Genomic DNA, 19,862 nt, shown 5'->3' on the forward strand with positions numbered 1-19,862 from the left:
TTAGTGTTTTATCAACCATATCTAACTTACAGCTTACATTTACTTACATATATTATATGCACATGTAAATATAGTATATGAACACATGTGTATATACTAATATAGTACTGACATTTAATTATTTAAATTTGAGTGATAAAAATTAAATCATGCATATAAAGGTGAAACAATTTAATTTTCCGGCTCAAAATATCACACTGGAGATGCTTTTTGCAAAAATACTTGTGGATCGTGCAGCCCCTCTTTTGTTACGGGCTCACTACAGTAGATTTTTCTACCCTGGTGACCGGTAGAGTTTGCTTTTATGATGGAATTTGACCCTTTGATATGCTTTCTGATACTTTAACATGGACAGTCTAATAGTCAGACAGTCATGCAACCAGATAATTTTAATGTAACACCTTTAGCACTGTATTTTTGACAAATTGGTGCAAGAATAAAATAGAGGATATGTTTATCTTTGCCTTAGTGAGTACAGAAATATTGTTACAGAGATGGTAGATTTAGACTGGACCTGGAAGATGAAAATTAATTTCACAGGTTGGTTGAGAGTATATTTGAGAAAGGCATGTAGGCATGGAGGCACATGCACGTCCAATTTACTGTGACTCCATAGACCTGTCTAAAATGCCTTACACAACCTTTGCCTGTGACTCAGCCCCATTTCTTCATGCTTCATTAATAGTATGAGCTTTGTCAGATATAAATATGATAAATATATATGTACATCCTACATAATAAAGCAGTAATATGCAAATGACCATCACACCCACACACAAGATGGCTGTCCCCATGTGGTCACAAGGTGACCGGTAGGGGAAGGAAGTTGTGGGTGATCAGGCCATCAGGGGAGGACCAGGCTGGCAGGGTAAGGCAGTTAGGGGCAACCAGGCTGGCAGGGGAGGGCAGTTAGGGGAGCACAGGCCGGCAGGGGAGGGCATATAGATATATATGCTTTACTCTACCTCAAAGAGAAAACCTTGTATGTCAAAATACCCATCACTTCTTGAAGGCTCTCCTGACCCATCTGTGGCAAAACTATGCTTTTCTTTCATATAATCTTATATGGTAAATCTTTGGGTCAATTGCTCAGATCATTTTACAGTTTTGTTATTTTGTTTGAGATATTAGGATTCTCAAATAATCCAAGTAGCTGGTACTGAAATATAGAAGGATAAAAATTCTGCCATTTAGCATTAAACTTGCTATGAAAAGAAACCTGTAGAAATAAATGTTAGGAAAAAAAATCTTGTTGTTTAAAAGATAGAGGCTAGGATGAAATTTACAGTCACTTAACAAACCAGTCTTCATTTGTAGATAATATTAAAATACCATTGTAAACAAATTGTAGGAGAATTATTTAAAATACTTACCAAAGAACAAATTGTTTTAAGCACCTACAGGAACTTGTGAAGCTTTTATTAACATGCAGACTATTAATATGCTAATTACAAACTGTTCTCTTTTATTCATTAAGTAAATTCTCCTAAGACTATTATAAGACACATCACTCATTTCAAGTATTTATTGAGTACCTCTTGGATCATTGGTTCTCAACCTGGAGGAAATTTAGGATCAACTAACAGCTTTTGAAAAATGATGATGCTGGGTCCCATCACCAAGACGTTCTGACTTACTTATTCTGGGGTGAGGCCTGGGCCTTAGTTTTTCTTCCTGTGTGGTTTGTTTGTTTGTTTGTTTGTTTGTTGTTGTTATAATCCCCCTGGTTGACTTTAATCTGTATACAGTTTAGAATCTTTACACAGTATGAGTAGGAAGCTGATTTTAGTAAATACTAGAGGCCCAGTGCAGGAAATTCATGCACAGGTAGAGTCTCTAGCAGCTGCCAGCTGCCGGCCAGGGCCTCCCTTCATTCTGCACCGCCCCCTGGTGGTCAGCGCACATCATAGTGAGCGATTGAACTCCTGGTTGGTCAAACTCCTGAGGGGACACTTTGCATATTAGGCTTTTATATATATATAATTTCTCATTCTTAAAGCATAGCACAGATTCTCAGTACATGTTTGCTAATAATGAGAATGATTTTGTCTACAACTGCAGCACAAAGTTTTTAAAAGGTTGTTAATATTTGATGAAATTTACTTTGATTTTCCAAATATATATGAGTAAGCAAACTGAATCTAACATGTTCAATAATATTTGCTAGTCGTAGCATGCCTTTACCTATAGTATTCATGGGAGAATAGCCTGTTTTATAATGACCTCAGGCCTATTAAATTGATTAAGAGAAGTACAGTGAATTATCATTAAAGCATAGTTTGGGAAATAAACCAGTTCAAGTGCAGTCTAAAGAAAACTCACCTCAAGTTCACTTTCTGCTTTCATTCAGTGTGCTATTTCTAAGTCTTCTAATTGTCTTCAGAGAAAGGAAAAACAGAGTTTCTGATTCCAACATTTAAGTGAATTAGTTTTTTATTTGTTTTTGTGATGTTGTACTTAAGACAAAGGAATATTTACACATTTAACACTTGGATTTGTTAGTGTTTGTTTTTTTTTAATTTTACAACTTGAAATATATATATGACTTACTTAAGATTTATCTCACTTTTCTTATTTGATCTTTATTTTATACCTGCATATGAATAATAGCAGAATTTAGATCATTGAGTACTTTTATGGTATTCATCTTTTAATACTTTCAAACAATATTTGGTATAGTATTTTGTCACGGTAAAGGCTAGACTTACATAAAGGCATTTTGAAATGTGTATGTAATTTATTGTGAATTAATTTATTTATTAAAGTTGTTTAATCTGCTAATAAACTAATAACAAAGCAAGAAAGAAATGCCCAGACCATAGTTCTTAAATTTTCAACAGGGGGAGGGAGAGATGAGGCTGAAGGATTGGGTGGGAATAGAAGGAGCTGGAAGATGTGGAAGAAGAAATTGTGCTTCCAGTACAGTATGAGGCAGTAAATGTTGCCCACATCTCACCTCCATAACTTGCTATCAGTGCCGTATTAGGACAGCTGTTTCCTCTCACTGAGTCTCAGAATTGTTAGCACTATGATGCATATTATAATAGGACATTTCAGTCTTGAAACAGAAAACAAGGAAAAAGCAAATGTGTTAGAAAGGCACACTCCCCCTGTGTGTTTTTACTCTACACTTCTGATACATGATATATATGTGTATGTGTCTGTTTGTTTCCACACCAAGCAATTCTCTGCAACCTCAAGTTGGTGTCCCCCAATTCAATTCAGTTCTGACATTAACTGGCGTTTGCACCCTAGGTTTAAGGACTCATCTCAGAAGACTGCTCCCTACTCTAGATACCAATCACAAGTAGTAGGTCCCTTGGTTACCTACAGCTTCTGTTCCACATGGCTATTGTTAACCTAAAAATAGAAATCTAAAGTGAGAGGCAACACGCTTTTATTTGAGATTCAAGAAAATAGCTATTCTTGAAAAATCATTCAGCCAGAGATCCAAATAGTGTTCCCTTTAGGAGGTGAAGGCAGGGGGTATTTATGAGAAAGGGAAGGGGAATAATTACATGACTAGAAGGAAAGGATTTCTATAGATACAGATAAGCTAGCATACTGATGTTAATTCTAAAGAATGTCTTTAAATTTCAGTCCCCTAGTCATTATATCAGCTTTATTATTATCTTTGCAAACAGTTGTTTAGCATACAGTGATTCTTCAAAAGCAGCCCAAAGGTTATTTTGCCCAGTATTAATATTCCAAAGGTTGAGGCATAAGATGTACAAGACAGTTCTGGGATGACAGCTCTGCCTCAATTTTAAAGTTGCTCCATTTATATTATTTGTCACATTACAAATGGGAGTTTCCTTTTACTCCTCTCTTTGAATTCAGTCATTCGCTAGTACAGTTCATAGAACTCTGGGAACCACACTCTTAGGTTTACCATTATTTTATATACAGTAGCAAATGATATGATAAAGGATACAGATGAATAACCAGTCGAGGGGATGCATAGGGCAGAGTCTGTAAGGCTCCCCAGTGTGGGAGCTTTCTATCCCTTGATTTGGGATATGACACCCTCCCAGTGCATGAATGACTTCCCCAACCCAGAAACTCTCCAAATCCCTTTTGAGATGTTTATGGAGGTTTCATCATGTAAGCATGATTGATCATTACCTCCTTATCCAGCCCCTCTCCCTTCTCTGGAGAATGATGGGAGAGGCTGAAAATTCCAAGCTTCTAATCACACCAGCCTCCATCTGGGAGCCCACCAAGAGTCACCTCATTAGAGCAAAAGACAGTATTACCAGCCAGGCAATTCCAAGATATTTAGGAGCTTTGTGTCAGGAAATAGGGTCAAAGAGTAAATGATAGAACAAAAGATTCTCCTGGCCTCTTATTTGCAACTAGAGTCCTGGTGCATGAAATTTGTGCACTGGGAGGGGAGGGGGGTGTCCCTCGCCCAGCCTGCATCCTCTCCAATCTGTGACCCCTCGGGGGATGTCCGACTGTTGCATCCTCTCACATTCCAGGACTGCTGGCTCTTAACCACTTGCCTGCCTGCCTGCCTGATTGCCCCTAACCGCTTCTGCCTGCCAGCCTGATCACCCCCTAACCGCTCCCCTGCTGGCCTGATTAACACCTAACTGCTCCCCTGCCAGCCTGATCGCTCCCAACTGCCCTCCCCTGCTGGCCTGATATCTCCCCCAATTGACCTCCCATGCTGGCCTGATGGCCCCTAACTGCCCTCCCCTGCTGACCTGATCTTGCCCCCAGTGGCCCTCCCCTGCCAGCTTGATCTAACCCTCAACTGCTCTCCCCTGCTGGCCTGATCTCGAACCCAACCTCCCTTCCTTGCAGGTGTGATCTTGCCCCCAACTGACCTCTTCTGCTGGCCAATTTGGTTCTGATTGGTTGGTTTCTATGCCAATCAATGTCAAAAGCTTCACCTCCTAGGCAGCCACTGGCTCCTCACAGTTCACACAGATTTGGTTCTGATTGGTCAGTTTCTATGCCACTCAGCATCTCTGGGCCTATCAATGGGGACTGATCAGAAAAAGCAGGGCTGATCAGCAGCCCTGGTGGAGGCCTGGAGAGAAATGGAGGCGTGGCTGCTGGAGAGAAAGAGAGCAAGTGCTGATCAACAGCTGCCACAGAGGCTATGGATCAGACCGTGCTTCTCTCTTCAGGCCTCTCTCTGGGCTTGATTCCCAGTCCCCTGAGCAGTTAGTGCCGGTCAACACACCTGCAGCCGCAGTAGTCAGTGCTGGGTTATCATGGCAACCCAGCACTGACTGCAGGATTGATTTCCGGTTGCGTGAGCCTCTGGTCGTGATGGACCTAGGGTTTTTATATATTAGGATGGTTTTGAAACCGAAATATGGGGAGTGAGTCCAAGTCCATTGTCTTGCAAAATCAGAGCATGACTTTGTGGACAAAAACAGTGGAACCAAAGTTTATGGAGAACATCCATGCGAATTAAAGTCTATTAGGCTATCTGTAGAGTCCCACATGGCCATAAGCCATGTGAGTGCAAGGATGTGCTCCCCCACCACAGGAAAGTCAGGAATTCATTGGGTGCCAGGAGAAGGAAGAAGGGGAGAGGAAGCAAGTGCCTTTTAATTTAGAGGGTGGATACAGTCTTTTAGTTCCTATTGTTTTTTTTTAAAGAATACTGCCTTAGTAACATCCTTAGGATTGGTTACATGCCTCACTGCCTTGTAATTAGTTATCTGAATGCTGCCTGTCTTAGCAGTATCCATACATTTTAAAGTTCATGCCTCTTGCTTGTATCCTTACTTCCCCACCTTGTTGGGGTGCCTTAGTAACTCCATCTAGCTGGGTTCCCCAGTTTTATCCCCTTTCCCCCACCACGGTCCTGATTCCTTACTGCCTGGAATCTGTGTCCTCAGTTTTAGGAGCTTTGTATCAGGAACTGGGGGAAGATACCAAGATTATATATATTTATATTTATATGTATTTATATATTTATATATATATTATATATAAAATATATATATTTTATATTTAAAATATAGAAAATATATAAATATATATATATATATATTTATATATTTTTCCATATTACTTCACATTAAGATGTGAGAGTGCCAGGTTTGGAACTTGATTGGTTAAAACTCAGAGGTCCTCTGATGTTTCAAAATCCGTTGACCTGGGTTTATTGCTCAGATAGTATAATTTTGATAAATGGCCTTAGGCAACCGCAGGTAGAAACCTATCATCATCAGGGAGGGGTAAGAAGCTCTAGAGTGAGAGGAAGCAGAAAGCTAAAAAAGGCTTTAAAAATTACTACATGTAACTATATCCTATTCCAATTTGCCTAGACTACAGCTGGGGAATAATGATTGGATTGTACATACATGTGCTGTAGATGTGGCATTCCCCACAGAGTTATTCAAAAGCATACTTAAAAAATAAAATAGAAAGGCCTTTCTAACCATTTTGCATTACCTTCTCTCCTGTGGGGGGGATAATTTTATGCCTTTGTGGCACAAGCATGGGAAATAAAGAGTAGAGTTTGGGAAGCACATATGTGATCATTATGCTTTTTATATCTTTTCAAGTTTTTTCAAAAAAATTCTGCAAGGTTTAGCCTGCTTTCATCAGGAAATCAGTACAAAATCTTAAAAGAGTGGCAGTGAATTAAGACATAGATGCACAAATATTGCATTATGAAACATTTTAAGAAATGTATAAAGCAATCAACATCATCAGTGTTAATTACCAGTGAACAATTTCCTCTGCTTTCTTTTTATTATAAATACTAGGGGCTCAGTGCATGAATTCGTGCACCTTGAAAGGAACTGTGGGCCTCGAGGCTGTGGTGGGCACAGGGGTTGTTCTCACCCCATCCTCCATACCCCCGCCCAGCCCCTCCCACTGCAGCCCCTAGTCCCCTTTCTGCTGGCAGCCCTGTTCCCACCACCACCACTCCCATGCGCTGACAGCGCCAGCCCTGCTCGCACATGCTGAGGGAGCTGAGCGATCAGGACTGGCGCCAGGTGCTGGCAGCAGGTGTGAACGGGGCCATTGTGGTGCAAGAGGTGGCTGCCGGCCCCAATCGCCCCTCAGGAGCAGGGGGGAGGTGGAGAAGCCCTGAGGGGCTATCGGGGCCAGCAGCCACAGCTCGCATCCACTGATAGCGCTGAGCAATTGGGGCAGGTGCCTGGCGGTGGCAATGGGTGTGAGCGGGACCGGCGCCGGCAGCAAGTGCAAGTGCCTGGCGTGACCACAGTGCATGGGGACAAAGCGTTTTCATTAATCACCAGAGGCTTGCCCTGGTGATAGTGACCAGTGCCCCACCTTGGTCTGGCGCCCCCATTTACCTGCTCCACCATCCCACCGCAGCCGATGCCTGCCATGTTCCATACGCGCCTCCTGGTGGTGGTCAGCACACATCATAGTGACTGGTTGTTAGGTTGTTCTGCCATTTGGTCTATTTGCATATTAAGGCTTTATATATATAGATGTTACATGTTTAAAATTTTATCATTGTGATAAGTATCATAATTGGAATTGTTTAAATTATTTGTTTTATTTTTTGAAGAGTATAAAATTAAGTGAGAGAAAACTAATATTGACCCATAGTGTGAATTGATGTAACACTCCAACATAATGGTTCTTAGAAGTTTGATATACTTTTATGCCAATATTTTATTTTCCTACACATTTGTTACCTAATTAAGAAAAATATTACACTGTATTGATTTACATTGCATTGTTGCCTCCACAAATATATTTTGTTTACTGTGAAATATTTATGAGTTATTTACTTCCTGTAAGATATATGGCCAGCCTCAGGCATATTATGTGTATCACACTCCTTGCCCAAGACCAGGTTAGAAAAATATCAGTTAGGAGGAAAAAAAAAAAGTAAAGTGCTGACTGTAAGCCCAAGACAATGCAGAGAGCTTTACAAGCATTATTAAACTATTTCTTCAAAGCAACCCTATATGGGATAGTCACAATTATTCTTTCATTTACATAGGTGACTAGTTTACCAAAACTATACATTTGTGAATGGATACATCCAGGACTGCTCCTAGTCTGGGTACAAATCCCAGGATCTTAACTGGCTTGCTACACAATGGAATCAAAAGGAGAGCACATTTTTATTACTCTTTGATCAGTTTTGGAGGATCGTTTTTTAAAGGGTTGGTGTCACTTTTCAGTGTGGCTGGCCACCTGGGAGGGCACAAGCGCCACTCTTTTCTTCAGCATTAAGTACCATCATTTTCTGTTGTTTATTTAAAATGGGTGAACGATGCTGCCTTTTCAATTTATTCCTTTTTTAAGAGCAGTAAACTGAAAATATTTTCTATCTAATGAAAGTATTTCATTTGTGAAATTACATTTCCTGCCTTTCATTTATCCATTAAGATCTTAGTGTTTTCTTCTCCACTTGTATGATCTCTTGTTTAAGAATGTAAGTCACCCTTTATCCACAGCCCATTGTCTTGTTTTTCTGATCTAGTATCTTTGAGAATTTCTTTCCTAGAGTTATAATCGCCTGGCCTTGGTAGGAGGAAGGTTATCTTACTTACACTGACACACTTTGTACATATATTGATCAGCTCTGTGTAAGGCCTGGCTGAGGTAATTTCATTTGAATCTTCTTTGGGCTTAGAAAGCTCCTGTTATCATATCTTAATCTTCCAAAGGACAAATTAAAATAGCCTTGAAATAAAGACCAATGATTTTTGTTTATAAGCCTAGAAGGCCTAAACTATTTTAAACTGGGATAGTAATGATCTTGTTACAGCTCCATGCAGTTACTCACAGGCCTCCAGGTGCTGGGAACTGATGGAGATGCAGATGTGCCCTGTGCTGAACCACAGCTCACATACATTAGATTAGCCCCTATTTTTAGCACGTTTTAGTTTCTATTTCTAAATTACCTCTGAGGCTTCTGAGCATTTTCAACCTGTACTTCTGCAAGTATTTATTGATTAAGGAAAGAACATGAACTTTATACCATCTGGTGTGGAGGTGCCTAGGTTATTTTAAGTTATTTAAAGGATCCAAATCACTTAGAAGATCTATCTCACTTCAGATATTTATAGAAAAGGTACTTTACTTTTAATTTTCTTAATAACAAATTTATGCACAGTATGCTCTGATTACTAAATTTTTAGAAAATGTATTTTGTGAAAAGTATGCTTTAAAAATTTGCATTGCCCATTTTGTATTTATATGAATTGGTCTGAATGTAATTAGTTATTCGCTTATATCACCAATGGAAATATTAGCATGGTAATATTATATGGATCATGAAAAATCTAAATTCCTCTGATGTAATGATAATTTATTCTATCACTTTGATTATGATATTACTAAGAGTAATAGCTACAACTTTTCTCCCAAAATATATGATCAGCCAGATACTCACCAAGGTGAATTTATATAGTCTCTCACTTTATTTTAAAAAAACCTATGAAGAAGGATTCTTATCTGTCAATTGAAACACAAAGAGGTTAACTAAGTAACCCAAGGAAATTTACTTATGTCATCTTAAAACAAGTCAAAGAAACTATCAGTACAAAATCTGAAACAAGGTCTCAGAAAAGGTAGACATACAAATATCGAATATTACATGATTTCAGATTTTTTTTATTAAACTTTGCTAAAACTATGAATCAGAATTCTAGAGATAGGTAAGATGATTTAAATTTTTCAGGACTAAAATTTGTGGATTTGGTGTCATAGTGAATTGTATATGTGTGCATGTGTATGTACTCATTTTTAAGACAAGTTCCCTATTATAATTTTTAAAATTAAGAGGAATGAGTAAAATATTGATATTTATAGAATCATTAGTATGCTTGTTTGTGTCTTAGAACACTACCAAGTATGAAGAGAATCCTATTAGGCAACGGCCACAATATGCAGTTACTATTGCCTTCCTAAGCACATTGCTACCTGAGCTTACTAACTTGTACACACGCATCTGGAAGGGTGTTTGTACCTTATTAGGAGATGACATCATCTTTTTTATCACTAAAAATTGATCAGGTGCATTATTAAATTAAAATCCATTATTAATTTATTTATTATTTTTGAGTTGGAACTGGGCTGTTTGAAATTAATACATGTATGCACATTTTTTTATATTAATAAACTGAGATAATTGTGAAGTTAAACCAGTTACAGTAAAACACTGACTACTTACAGATTGTCATTTACTATGTTTAAACTATGAAAAAGAAAAAATAATCAAAGAATCATCATCATCTCAAGAAACTGCCAGTCTAAGAAAAGAGGAAGGCGGACTTTCTTGAATAGTCAGATAGTAAAAGTTTTAGGCTTTGCAGGCCCTACATTCTCTTTCACTACTCAACTCGGCCATACAACTCTAAGGAAGCCACAAACAAGAAATGAATGTGGCTGGTTCCAATAACACTGCATTTGCAAAAATAAATGGGAGGCTCGATTTGGTCCATGGACCATAGTTTGCCAGCTCCTAATCTGAGTTTTGATACAAGCAGAAACAGTGGGAAAGTTAACATATATATATCAATGATTATATGACATTAATAAATGTCTTATAATTGCACTAATAAATAAATGTAATTATAAAGAAATACATTAAGATGTGCAAAAGAAACACTTCTCAGTGTTTTAACATTTTGATGTACTGTAACTTTGACTTTCAATATCTCTATAATGAGAATAATTTCTTGGCATATTCTTTAAAATACAAATTATCAAACTGGAAATAAATGTCATATAGCCATTTCTGTTTAGTAGGATTCCATTTTAGTGATAACAAAATTGTCACATAGTAGCACAAAAATTAAAACATCATGAATGCTTCAGCCGGGCCTATGAACCGGGGTGTCATGGTTCAATTGCCAGTCAGGGCACATGCATGGGTTGTGGGCTCCATCCCCAGTGGGGGGCATGCAGGAGGCAGCTAATCAATGATTCACTCTCATCATTGATGATTGTATCTCTCCTCCCTCTCTGAAATAATTCCACTGGCATAAGAAAAAAATATATATATTTTTTTAAAAATTAAAAAACAAAACATCATTAATACTTCAAAGAAAATATATGGAACATTACCTACTTTTTCTTTGAAAAAAATATATTGGAATTTTATTTGGAATTACTTTTCTACCTTCTCTAGCATTATACTTTATTTTCTTCTCCTTATTTGATATAAAATAGAGTAGATACATGTCAAGGAATTAAAGTTCAAAATAGCCAGATTTTGGACAAAAGCCTAAACTTGCTGGTCCATTACTAAGCTTTTCCCACAGTTCTCTCAAAATAACTAGAAATGCTATTCATAAAATATACTTAAAGGTGAATGTGTTGAAGCACTAAATAATTCTGTGTTATATTCTGTCATCAGTTTATGTGGTTTCCCACAATAAAGTGCAATTTTATTAGACAGTTTACTCGTGTTTTTTTCTGGATCATTTTTTACTATGAATATGTGAAAATTTTTAAATAATCTTGAATGTTTTGATATCCAGAAAGTGAATGTATTATATATAGCTTGCTTATTTTTAACATAGCAATAGTTCTGCTAATATATAGAGATGCATTTTTTAAATCTGAAAATGTAAATTTAAGTTGAAAGCCTTCCATAAGTGATTAAAGTCACGTATGCATAACATTTTCAATAGGCTTTGATAAATAATTCCACTGGCATAAGAAATCAGTGGGTCAAATGAGGAATACATTGTTCTCCAGCTGAAATATGTAGGCTCTATGCAAAACATGTATTTGAAGGGCTATTTAAGATGTCTTCTGAATATAAAATTTGCCGGAATTTCGGAGGAAATATATATCTAAATGGGCTTACATATTTTGCACTTCTATATTAATTGCATAAGCAAATGTTTTAGTTCATGTGTCCTTACTGAATCAGCATTTTAAGTAAAATAAAAATAACTATTTAATACAGCTCTGTATATCTTAATTCCATAAAATGCTTCTTAATTTGAAGGGCATTGTGGAAAAAATTAAGTGTATGCATTGAGGACTTTATAATTTTGAAAAGCAAAGCAGACACCTGTCTAAATACATAGTGTCTTTATGCTGTATTGAGGGAGTGGGATCTCTTCCTTATCTTGGGCTTTCTTGTTTGCTTTTCAGTTGCTGCGAATGTGGCTGTGGACGGGCTTCTTCCCTGTGCGCTGTTGCCCATCCAAGCCTAATATGGTTAGTGTTCCCTCCCACTTTCACTCCTATGTGATGTCCCACCTACATGTATGATCGTCAGCATTCCTTTTTTTTTCCCATTTGTCTACATTTTAACATTAGTATGCCAGTTACACTTTAATAGAAGAATAGAATGAAATTGATTCCCTGGGGGGAATCTTAAGTGATTCCACAATAAATAATTTCAAATAAATTGCACCTATAGCCCTTCATCCCTATGTCAAGCATTTATACTTCTCTTCCAAGGCTTTTACTGTGGTCCTTATTTCACCCAAGAAGTTGTAAGAGTGTAGCATCTGTTTTACATTTAACATGTCACTGCTTTTGTTGTTCCATGAAGATTAAAATCATATCATACATGGAAGTAGCATGTGACTTCTGTCAAGGTGAAATCATCTTTGTCTCCCAGAACCATGGAAAGACCATGACATAACTGGGATCTTCTATTTTCATAATTGCCGCGGATTCATGTGGCATTGGAGAACAGATTGCATGGAATTTTAAATGGTTTACTTCATATGTTTAAGCTTGAATTATTTCAGATATTAGAAGTTATTTTCTTAATTTGATACTAATGAAGTAAAAAATATGCACATTTTAAGGATTACTGTCCAAATGGAATGTCCTCAATTTGCAAATCCTAAATATATATCTGGGTTATAGCTGTAAACTGTAGGCTAGAAAGTAAGACCAGAGAACTCTATTCACAGATAAAGAAGGACTCCTATCCAATCATGAACAACCTTGTAAAAAGTGAACTACCCTAGCCCGACGGGCATCGCTCAGTGATTGAGCACAGAACTATAAGCCAGGAGGTCATAGTTCATTTCCAGGTCAGGGCACATGTCCTCGTTGCAGGCTTGATCCCCAGTATGGGGCATGCAGAAGGCAGCCAATGAAAGATTCTCTCTCATCATTGATAGATCTCTCTATCTTCCTCTCCATTCTTCTCTGAAATCAATAAAAATATATTTTAAACAAGTGAAATACTCCAGATAATTTCTTTCTAGATTAGAGTTCAAATCTCTATGCTAATGTATTGTTATTTGTAGTCAAAAATCTGCCAAGAGCAGCTGTTCTGAAGTGTATTTTAGAGAATTATAGGGTTACCTTGTGGCATTTTAAATTGTTACTTGTATTCTGTAGGTGTAAATTAATATTTATTGTTTGAAAAATCGGTAGTAGAAATGAGTGTGAACACATGTGTTGATGTGAGAAGTGGAGCAATGGATACCAATAATCTGAGAACAGGAGACAGTCAACAAACACAGATTGATAAAATGTAGAAATGTTTTTCTCAACATTTTGAATTTTTTCTATTTGGAAAAAAAATGAAGTTGATATGAAACTACATATTTGTTTCAAATTATTTAATTTACTTAGGAAAATACTTATATGTTCATGCAATTTCAATGATAAATCATAAACCCCTGAAATCTGGCAATGGCTAAAGTATAACATAAATGGCTTTACACTGTGATTTTTTTTTTCTCTATGAAAATCTCATTGAGTCTGGAGAATAGTGTTATAATAGATAAATCGTCACCAAAGCAGAATAGACAGAATTTATATCTTGGGGGGAAATTGACATCCAGACTTACCTTGAACAAAACCTTAAAGACATCTTAATGAGAGTATGAACATTTATGAAGCCATGATTTAGAAAGTATTGGCAAAGACTAACTTTAGCTGGATTTCAAATGCTTGATTTTTAAAAAAATAGTATCATTTTCTACTGTGTTATTGATTTCAGGGAGTTTATAAAGAGGAAAGGGAGGAAGGCAGAACTCTGCCTTCACAAAGAACACACCGGGAAACCTAAGACCAAATCATTTTCCTAATATCTTTTTCAAATAATGTTAGTAATTGTACAGGCAATGAGCCCGTGTGTGTGTGTGTGTGTGTGTGTGTGTGTGTGTGTGTGTGTGTGTGAGAGAGAGAGAGAGAGAGAGAGAGAGAGAGAGAGAGAGAGAGATTGCATCAAAAAAAAAGTGGGAGGGGGAGAAATGTTTTATCCATAAATGTGCTTAGGTACCCAGTAAAATGCTAGCAGTTTTTTTTGGAAAAATATATGGAAGTCATAATTTTTAATGCATTTTAATAAAGGAAAACAAACTAAAGCAAAAGAAAAGTTTAATTGAGATTATATAAATTAGACAGTAAGAAAGTTATCCAAAATTATTACCAGGGAAAAATGGAAGCAAAAAATGCTTTTATTGCTGTGCTTTATAACTTAAAGTCACTATGAGGTTTCAGTTAAAGATACTTTGCTTAATCTGAAGGCTTTAATCTGATGCCTTTGGGTAGAAAACAGCCTTAGAAAGTGGAAATTAAGGCTGAGAAGAATAATTTTTCTAATAGAGTCAGCAAAATACTGAGGAGTCGACTTTACATCTTGTCACCTAATTTTGTATGTGAAATCATAACAGCATTTGTCAATTAACACATAAATAATCCCCAAGGATCATTCTATCATTGTCATTTGTGAGTAGATATATTTACATTTATAAAGCAGAGATTGTTAGATATTTTGAATTTTTGGAATCTTTTGTCTTTTCTTTTTTGAAAGACTATTCATGAATATTTGTTTGGTTAGTTTGACCTTAATATAATGCAATGCATATACTACATGGAAATTGCCTATGGTAAATATACTGGCTTTTAGAAGTACCTTAATATGCCTTGTGGAAATTTCAGGGTCTGAAAAGTATAATTTTACAACCATTGATATGGATCTTTGGTTGTTCAATGCAGCTTTGCTCCGTTATTTTTCAAATGTATGATGTGCCATTTATAAGTTGAAACTGGTAATTATATGATGCCACCTTTGATCTCAAATTACTTTTCATTATTCTGGTTTCCCACTTTGTTGTGCAATCTGTACAAATACACATAATGGTGATATTTCAAATATTTTCCTGCTTTGACTGAAATCTACCCAGTGATGAAAAATATTTTTATAATATTTCTGAACGAAACACATATGCCAAGATTTTTGGCACCCTGTCTTTAAAACTGCCTACATTTTAGCAGAGGTATTTTTTTTAAACATCTTTGACTTTATGCCATCACAACTGACTTGATACTAAACATTGTTTCAATATTTTAAAAAATCTATATTTATAAACATTCAGTGTTGAATTCATTGTTTTGTTTAGTGTTTTTTTTTTTTTTTTTTTTTAGTCCTCACCTGAAGATATTTTTCCATTGATTTTTAGAGAGAGTGGAAGAGAGAGGGAAAGACAGAGAGAAATATTGATGTGACAGGAACACATACATTGGTTGCCTCCTGCACGAGCCCCGACCAGGGCCCGGGTAGAAGCCTTCAACTGAGGTACATGCCCTTGGCCGGAATCAAACCTGGGGACCTTTGGTCCACAGGCCAACGCTCTATTCACTGAGCCAAACCAACCAGGGCTTGAATTCATTGTTTTTAATGTACATAAGACTTTAATGTGTGTAATTTCAAATATAACATTATAAATAACATAATTTATCTTTTGGTATTCATTTGTGTTTATGATTATAGAATGAAATATATATGTATAGCATAATTATTATAAGTCATTCTGAAATATGCCATGGTCCCAAAGTAGTTTTATCTTTAATTAATTTATTTTATTTTTTCTATCACCATTTATCCCCTCTCTGTCCTCTTCCACCCCACAATCACCACAATGTTGTCCATGTCCGTGAGTTTTCTCTCACTTTTTTTTCTTTTTTGCTCCATATGTTCACCATCCCACCTGAGCCATCTGCCTGTTTTCCATCTATGAGTCTGTCTCTGTTTTGCTTGGAAGTTCAGTTTGTTCATTAAATTCACAGAGTGAAATCATATGGTATTGACTTTCTCTGACTGGCTTATTTCACTCAGTATCATGTTCTCCCGGTCCATCGATGCTGTTGCAAAGAGTAAATGTTTTTCCTTCTTACAGCAGAGTAGTCTTCCATTGTGTCAGACTAGTTTCTTCGTTTATAAGTTTTTATGTTTTCCAGTGTTTTCATATCACTTACTACTTCTGAGAAACTTAAGTGGCGAAGGAAGTAGAGTTTGCTATTCTAAAAGTAAAAATATTACATTCTTAATTTGTTTATTTACCTTGTTTGTGATTTTAGACAATCACTTTATTTTTTTAGGATTTTAAAAATATCTTTAATCAGAGACACAGAGATAAACTGTATCTTCTCTTATAATTCAGAGATTACAAACAGAAACAAATTTTACTGACAAAAAAGTATCCTGAATACATTGAAACATTCATCATATTTCTTCCTCTGTATTAACTGAATTTATCTTGAAATTTGAAGTAAGCCAATTTTTGTATTTCCACATACACTTAACACAGATTATTTCCTTTATTTTCATAAAATTTCTGCTGAAGAGTGATGTGGAAGGACTATTTTATTTTATAAAATTAAGAAAAAGGCATAAAGAATGAAGTCATCCTTTTGTAATAATTCTAGACCCTATTTAAAGTGCTCATAGCAGGCAGATGTGAGGTTAACCTATTATATATAGAATATATTAAATTTCAATTGAAGGCTTGCTGTGCAAATTGCTCCAAAATTATTTTTCTAGGGAATCTCAGACAATAAGAGATATTAAGTGGACCTACTGTATTTAAGATATCCAATAGTCACATTATGCAATAATTTAAAAATTAATAGAAATTGTCTACTCTAGTATTAGGACAAAATTACTGAAAACAGGGGGATTCAGTCCACAGATATCATACTTTATCAATGTGTCTTTATATTAAATTTCTAAGTCAACTAAATTCTAAATCAATATTTAAAAGTCTATGATTCATCTTTGAATTTATTGAAGTATTTAAAATTGTTCAAGTCTTCCTATTATTGCTAATTCTAAAAGGATTTGAATAGATCACTAATGAACAATTGAAAAATTCGTATGTACTGCACTATTTTGGAAGGTGTTATTTCTAATGTGTTTTTTTCTTTGTCTTTTAGGATATAGAAGTAAAAATGACATTTAAGAAATAAGATAAGAAATGAGTTAGCTTCTCACATTGTCATTCATCATTGAGTAGTGTCCTTGATAGAATCTATGATGGGAACCTAGTAATCTGTGTCCTCATTTATGTGGTATAATTACTACTGCAATCCAACAATCAAGAAATTTATGTTTCAACATGAGTACATTTTCTTTGATACATATATTAGAGAATTTTTAGTAAACAATAATAGATCAGTTGCATTTTTTGTAACCTACATCTGTAAGGAACTCAGAATCCCAGCACTTGTGTATACAAATGAGAACTATATGAACGAGGGTCTTAAGATCCTGCTAGTAAGGCAGCCTAAATATCAGATGTCCAATTTTACTGCATTTTCACTGACATTCTTATTAAAGAATGTGGTCCTGTAAAACAAAACAATCTATTTCCAGTATTTATTAGGTATATTAATAAGCTAATGTTTATATGCTTCTTTATTTTATGAGGCTGAGTTAGCTGAGTTTTAATTAAAACTACCTTGGTTCAGTTGGAGAGAATCTTGAAGCGAAAAACGTTAAACTATTTCCCAAAAAGTTGTAACTTCTTGTTTTCAAGATTCCAGCAATAAATTCTTACATACAACATTGTGCAGTGGTTGAAGTCATTATGTCAGAACAAGGGAGGGTACATATATGGAGAAATGTGTTTTTTAAAAGAGGCTAAGATTACAAACAGCTTTTATTTTCCATAAACAAAACATGTGATTTAATGTTTACTGCAATGTGTTGCCTTTTGAATATTTTTTGTATTAAACTATAAGGAAAGTATTCCTTAATAAATCTGGAAAATAAAGGAGCAATACATAGCTGAGGGTCCATTTCTGATCTAGTGAATGCTTATGTTCACTCTTTTAAAAAAATCAAAATGCAAAACCCCTCCTTCACTGTTCCAACCCTCCCCACCTTATTTAGAATTAAGGTGAAAGAGTGTATATCCAGTTTTTATTTTTGTAGGCTAGGAATGGGAACATATGATTCTGTGGAAGCTGTAATTGAGCAAGAATCTACACTCTTCTCAGGCTATTCCTTTCACTCATCTCTCCTCATTGGCCATAAGGCTGACATTTAGTAAATCACTAATTCTGTGTATCACTTTTTGCTCCGGTCCACTTGGCATTTATACTTCAAATTTATTATCAAATCTTTAATTTATATCTAAGAACTAAATTACTCATTAGCATATTCATCTCTACATAAATATCATTATTTACTATATAGTGGACATTTCAAATATCCAAATTTAGGATGTTATGGCCGGGGCCTAGATTTTAAGATCAGCATTAATATCATCAAGGATGTGGTATTCAAATTCTTAGGACAGGTGTGAGAGAAAGTAGATTGATTTCTAAATTACCTATAAAGGCATTGCTATATTTATATATTAAGCATCTTTCTAGCACTTCTTAGTACATATTAATAAATATTAATTATATCTACCTTTTATATGACTTCTCACGCTCATCTCTACTACTAAAAATAAAACAACATTGTTTTCTAGAAGAAAAGTATAAATGACTAGAAGATGATTTCTCTAATTACAACACTACAGATATTTTTAGTACAATGATATGATGCTTATTAAAATTGTGATAGGAAGCAAAATGAAGAAACTGTTTCTTTTCCTTTTTAAAAAATAGTTCTAGAATGTAGGAGGCATGATTTATGCACAGAACGGCTTGTTTATTGATGGTCTGTCTGATGGTTTAAAATTATACATCTGGATCAGGAACAGAAGATGATACTGAGTGAACAGGCTTCCCACAATGCCTTGTTAGTGAGTCTGATCCACTCCGTGAGTGCCAGTCTTTGCCAGATGCACTTTTGCTTGTTGATTTTGCTGCAACTTGTTTAAATGATGCTTTGGGGGGAGGTTCCAAAACTTAATTTATATGTTAATGTGACATGCAGCCGTATATGTTATAGAGCTCCAGAGATGTCCATAGTCAAAAATAACTCTATTGCCCTCCTGAATCTCACCCCAGGTATTAAAATGTCAACTTCTCCTTATCGAGCTATTCCCAAATCACTTTTTGATGAGATCTAAAGTTGTATTTTCATTTTTATATGAGGAATGTGCATGTGATTTAAATATATATAAGGCTTATTTAATGACAAAAACTATTGAGGAAACAAGTTTGAAAGCTTAATTTTTTTTGAAGGCGGGAAAGTTGAAGATGAAATGGATGTTTGTTTCTTTTTTATTAAATTTATTGGGGTGCTCTTGGTCAATAAGATTATCTAGGTTTCAAGTGCACAAATCTATGATTCATCTGTATATTGCATTGTGTGCTTACCACCCAAAGTCAAATCTTCTGTCACCATATACTTGATCTCCTTTACCCTTTTGTACCCCAAACCCTCTTCCTTCTAGTAATTACCATACTGTTGACTATGCCTATGAGTTTTTGCTTGTTTTTCTTATTTGTTCATTTGTTGCTTTCAGTTTTATATCCCACCTATGGGTGATATGATTCTTAACTTTTTCTTTCACTTAGCATGTTAGTCTCAAGATCCATCCATGTTGTCTCAAATGGCAGTATTTCATCTTTTCTTATGGCTGAGTAGTATTTCATTAATTTCAGGAAAATAAATGGAAAAAAAAACTATTTTGCAATTGCAACAAAAAGAGTAAAATACTTAGGAACAAACTTAACAAAGGATGTGAAGGACCTGTATACTGAAAGCTATAAAGCATTAATAAACA

General features: G+C 35.6%; 1 protein-coding gene across 8 annotated transcripts in view; it reads left to right on the plus strand.

The window, feature by feature from the left end:
- Window positions 1-19,862, plus strand: part of EPHA5 (EPH receptor A5) — a 327,662-nt gene that overhangs the window by 254,504 nt on the left and 53,296 nt on the right. For 6 of the 8 annotated variants that reach the window (XM_070395748.1, XM_070395757.1, XM_070395793.1 and 3 more), the window contains one exon: window positions 12,076-12,141. The exons of the other annotated variants lie outside the window; for them this stretch is intronic. In XM_070395748.1, the coding sequence (XP_070251849.1) occupies window positions 12,076-12,141 (66 nt within the window). The remainder of the gene's footprint in view (window positions 1-12,075; window positions 12,142-19,862) is intronic. 8 annotated transcript variants of the gene reach the window in all.

This window comes from Myotis yumanensis, unplaced genomic scaffold, assembly GCF_028538775.1.
Source record: "Myotis yumanensis isolate MYYU_CA2020_CCGP unplaced genomic scaffold, mMyoYum1.0.hap1 SCAF_1, whole genome shotgun sequence".
Lineage (NCBI taxonomy): Eukaryota > Metazoa > Chordata > Mammalia > Chiroptera > Vespertilionidae > Myotis > Myotis yumanensis.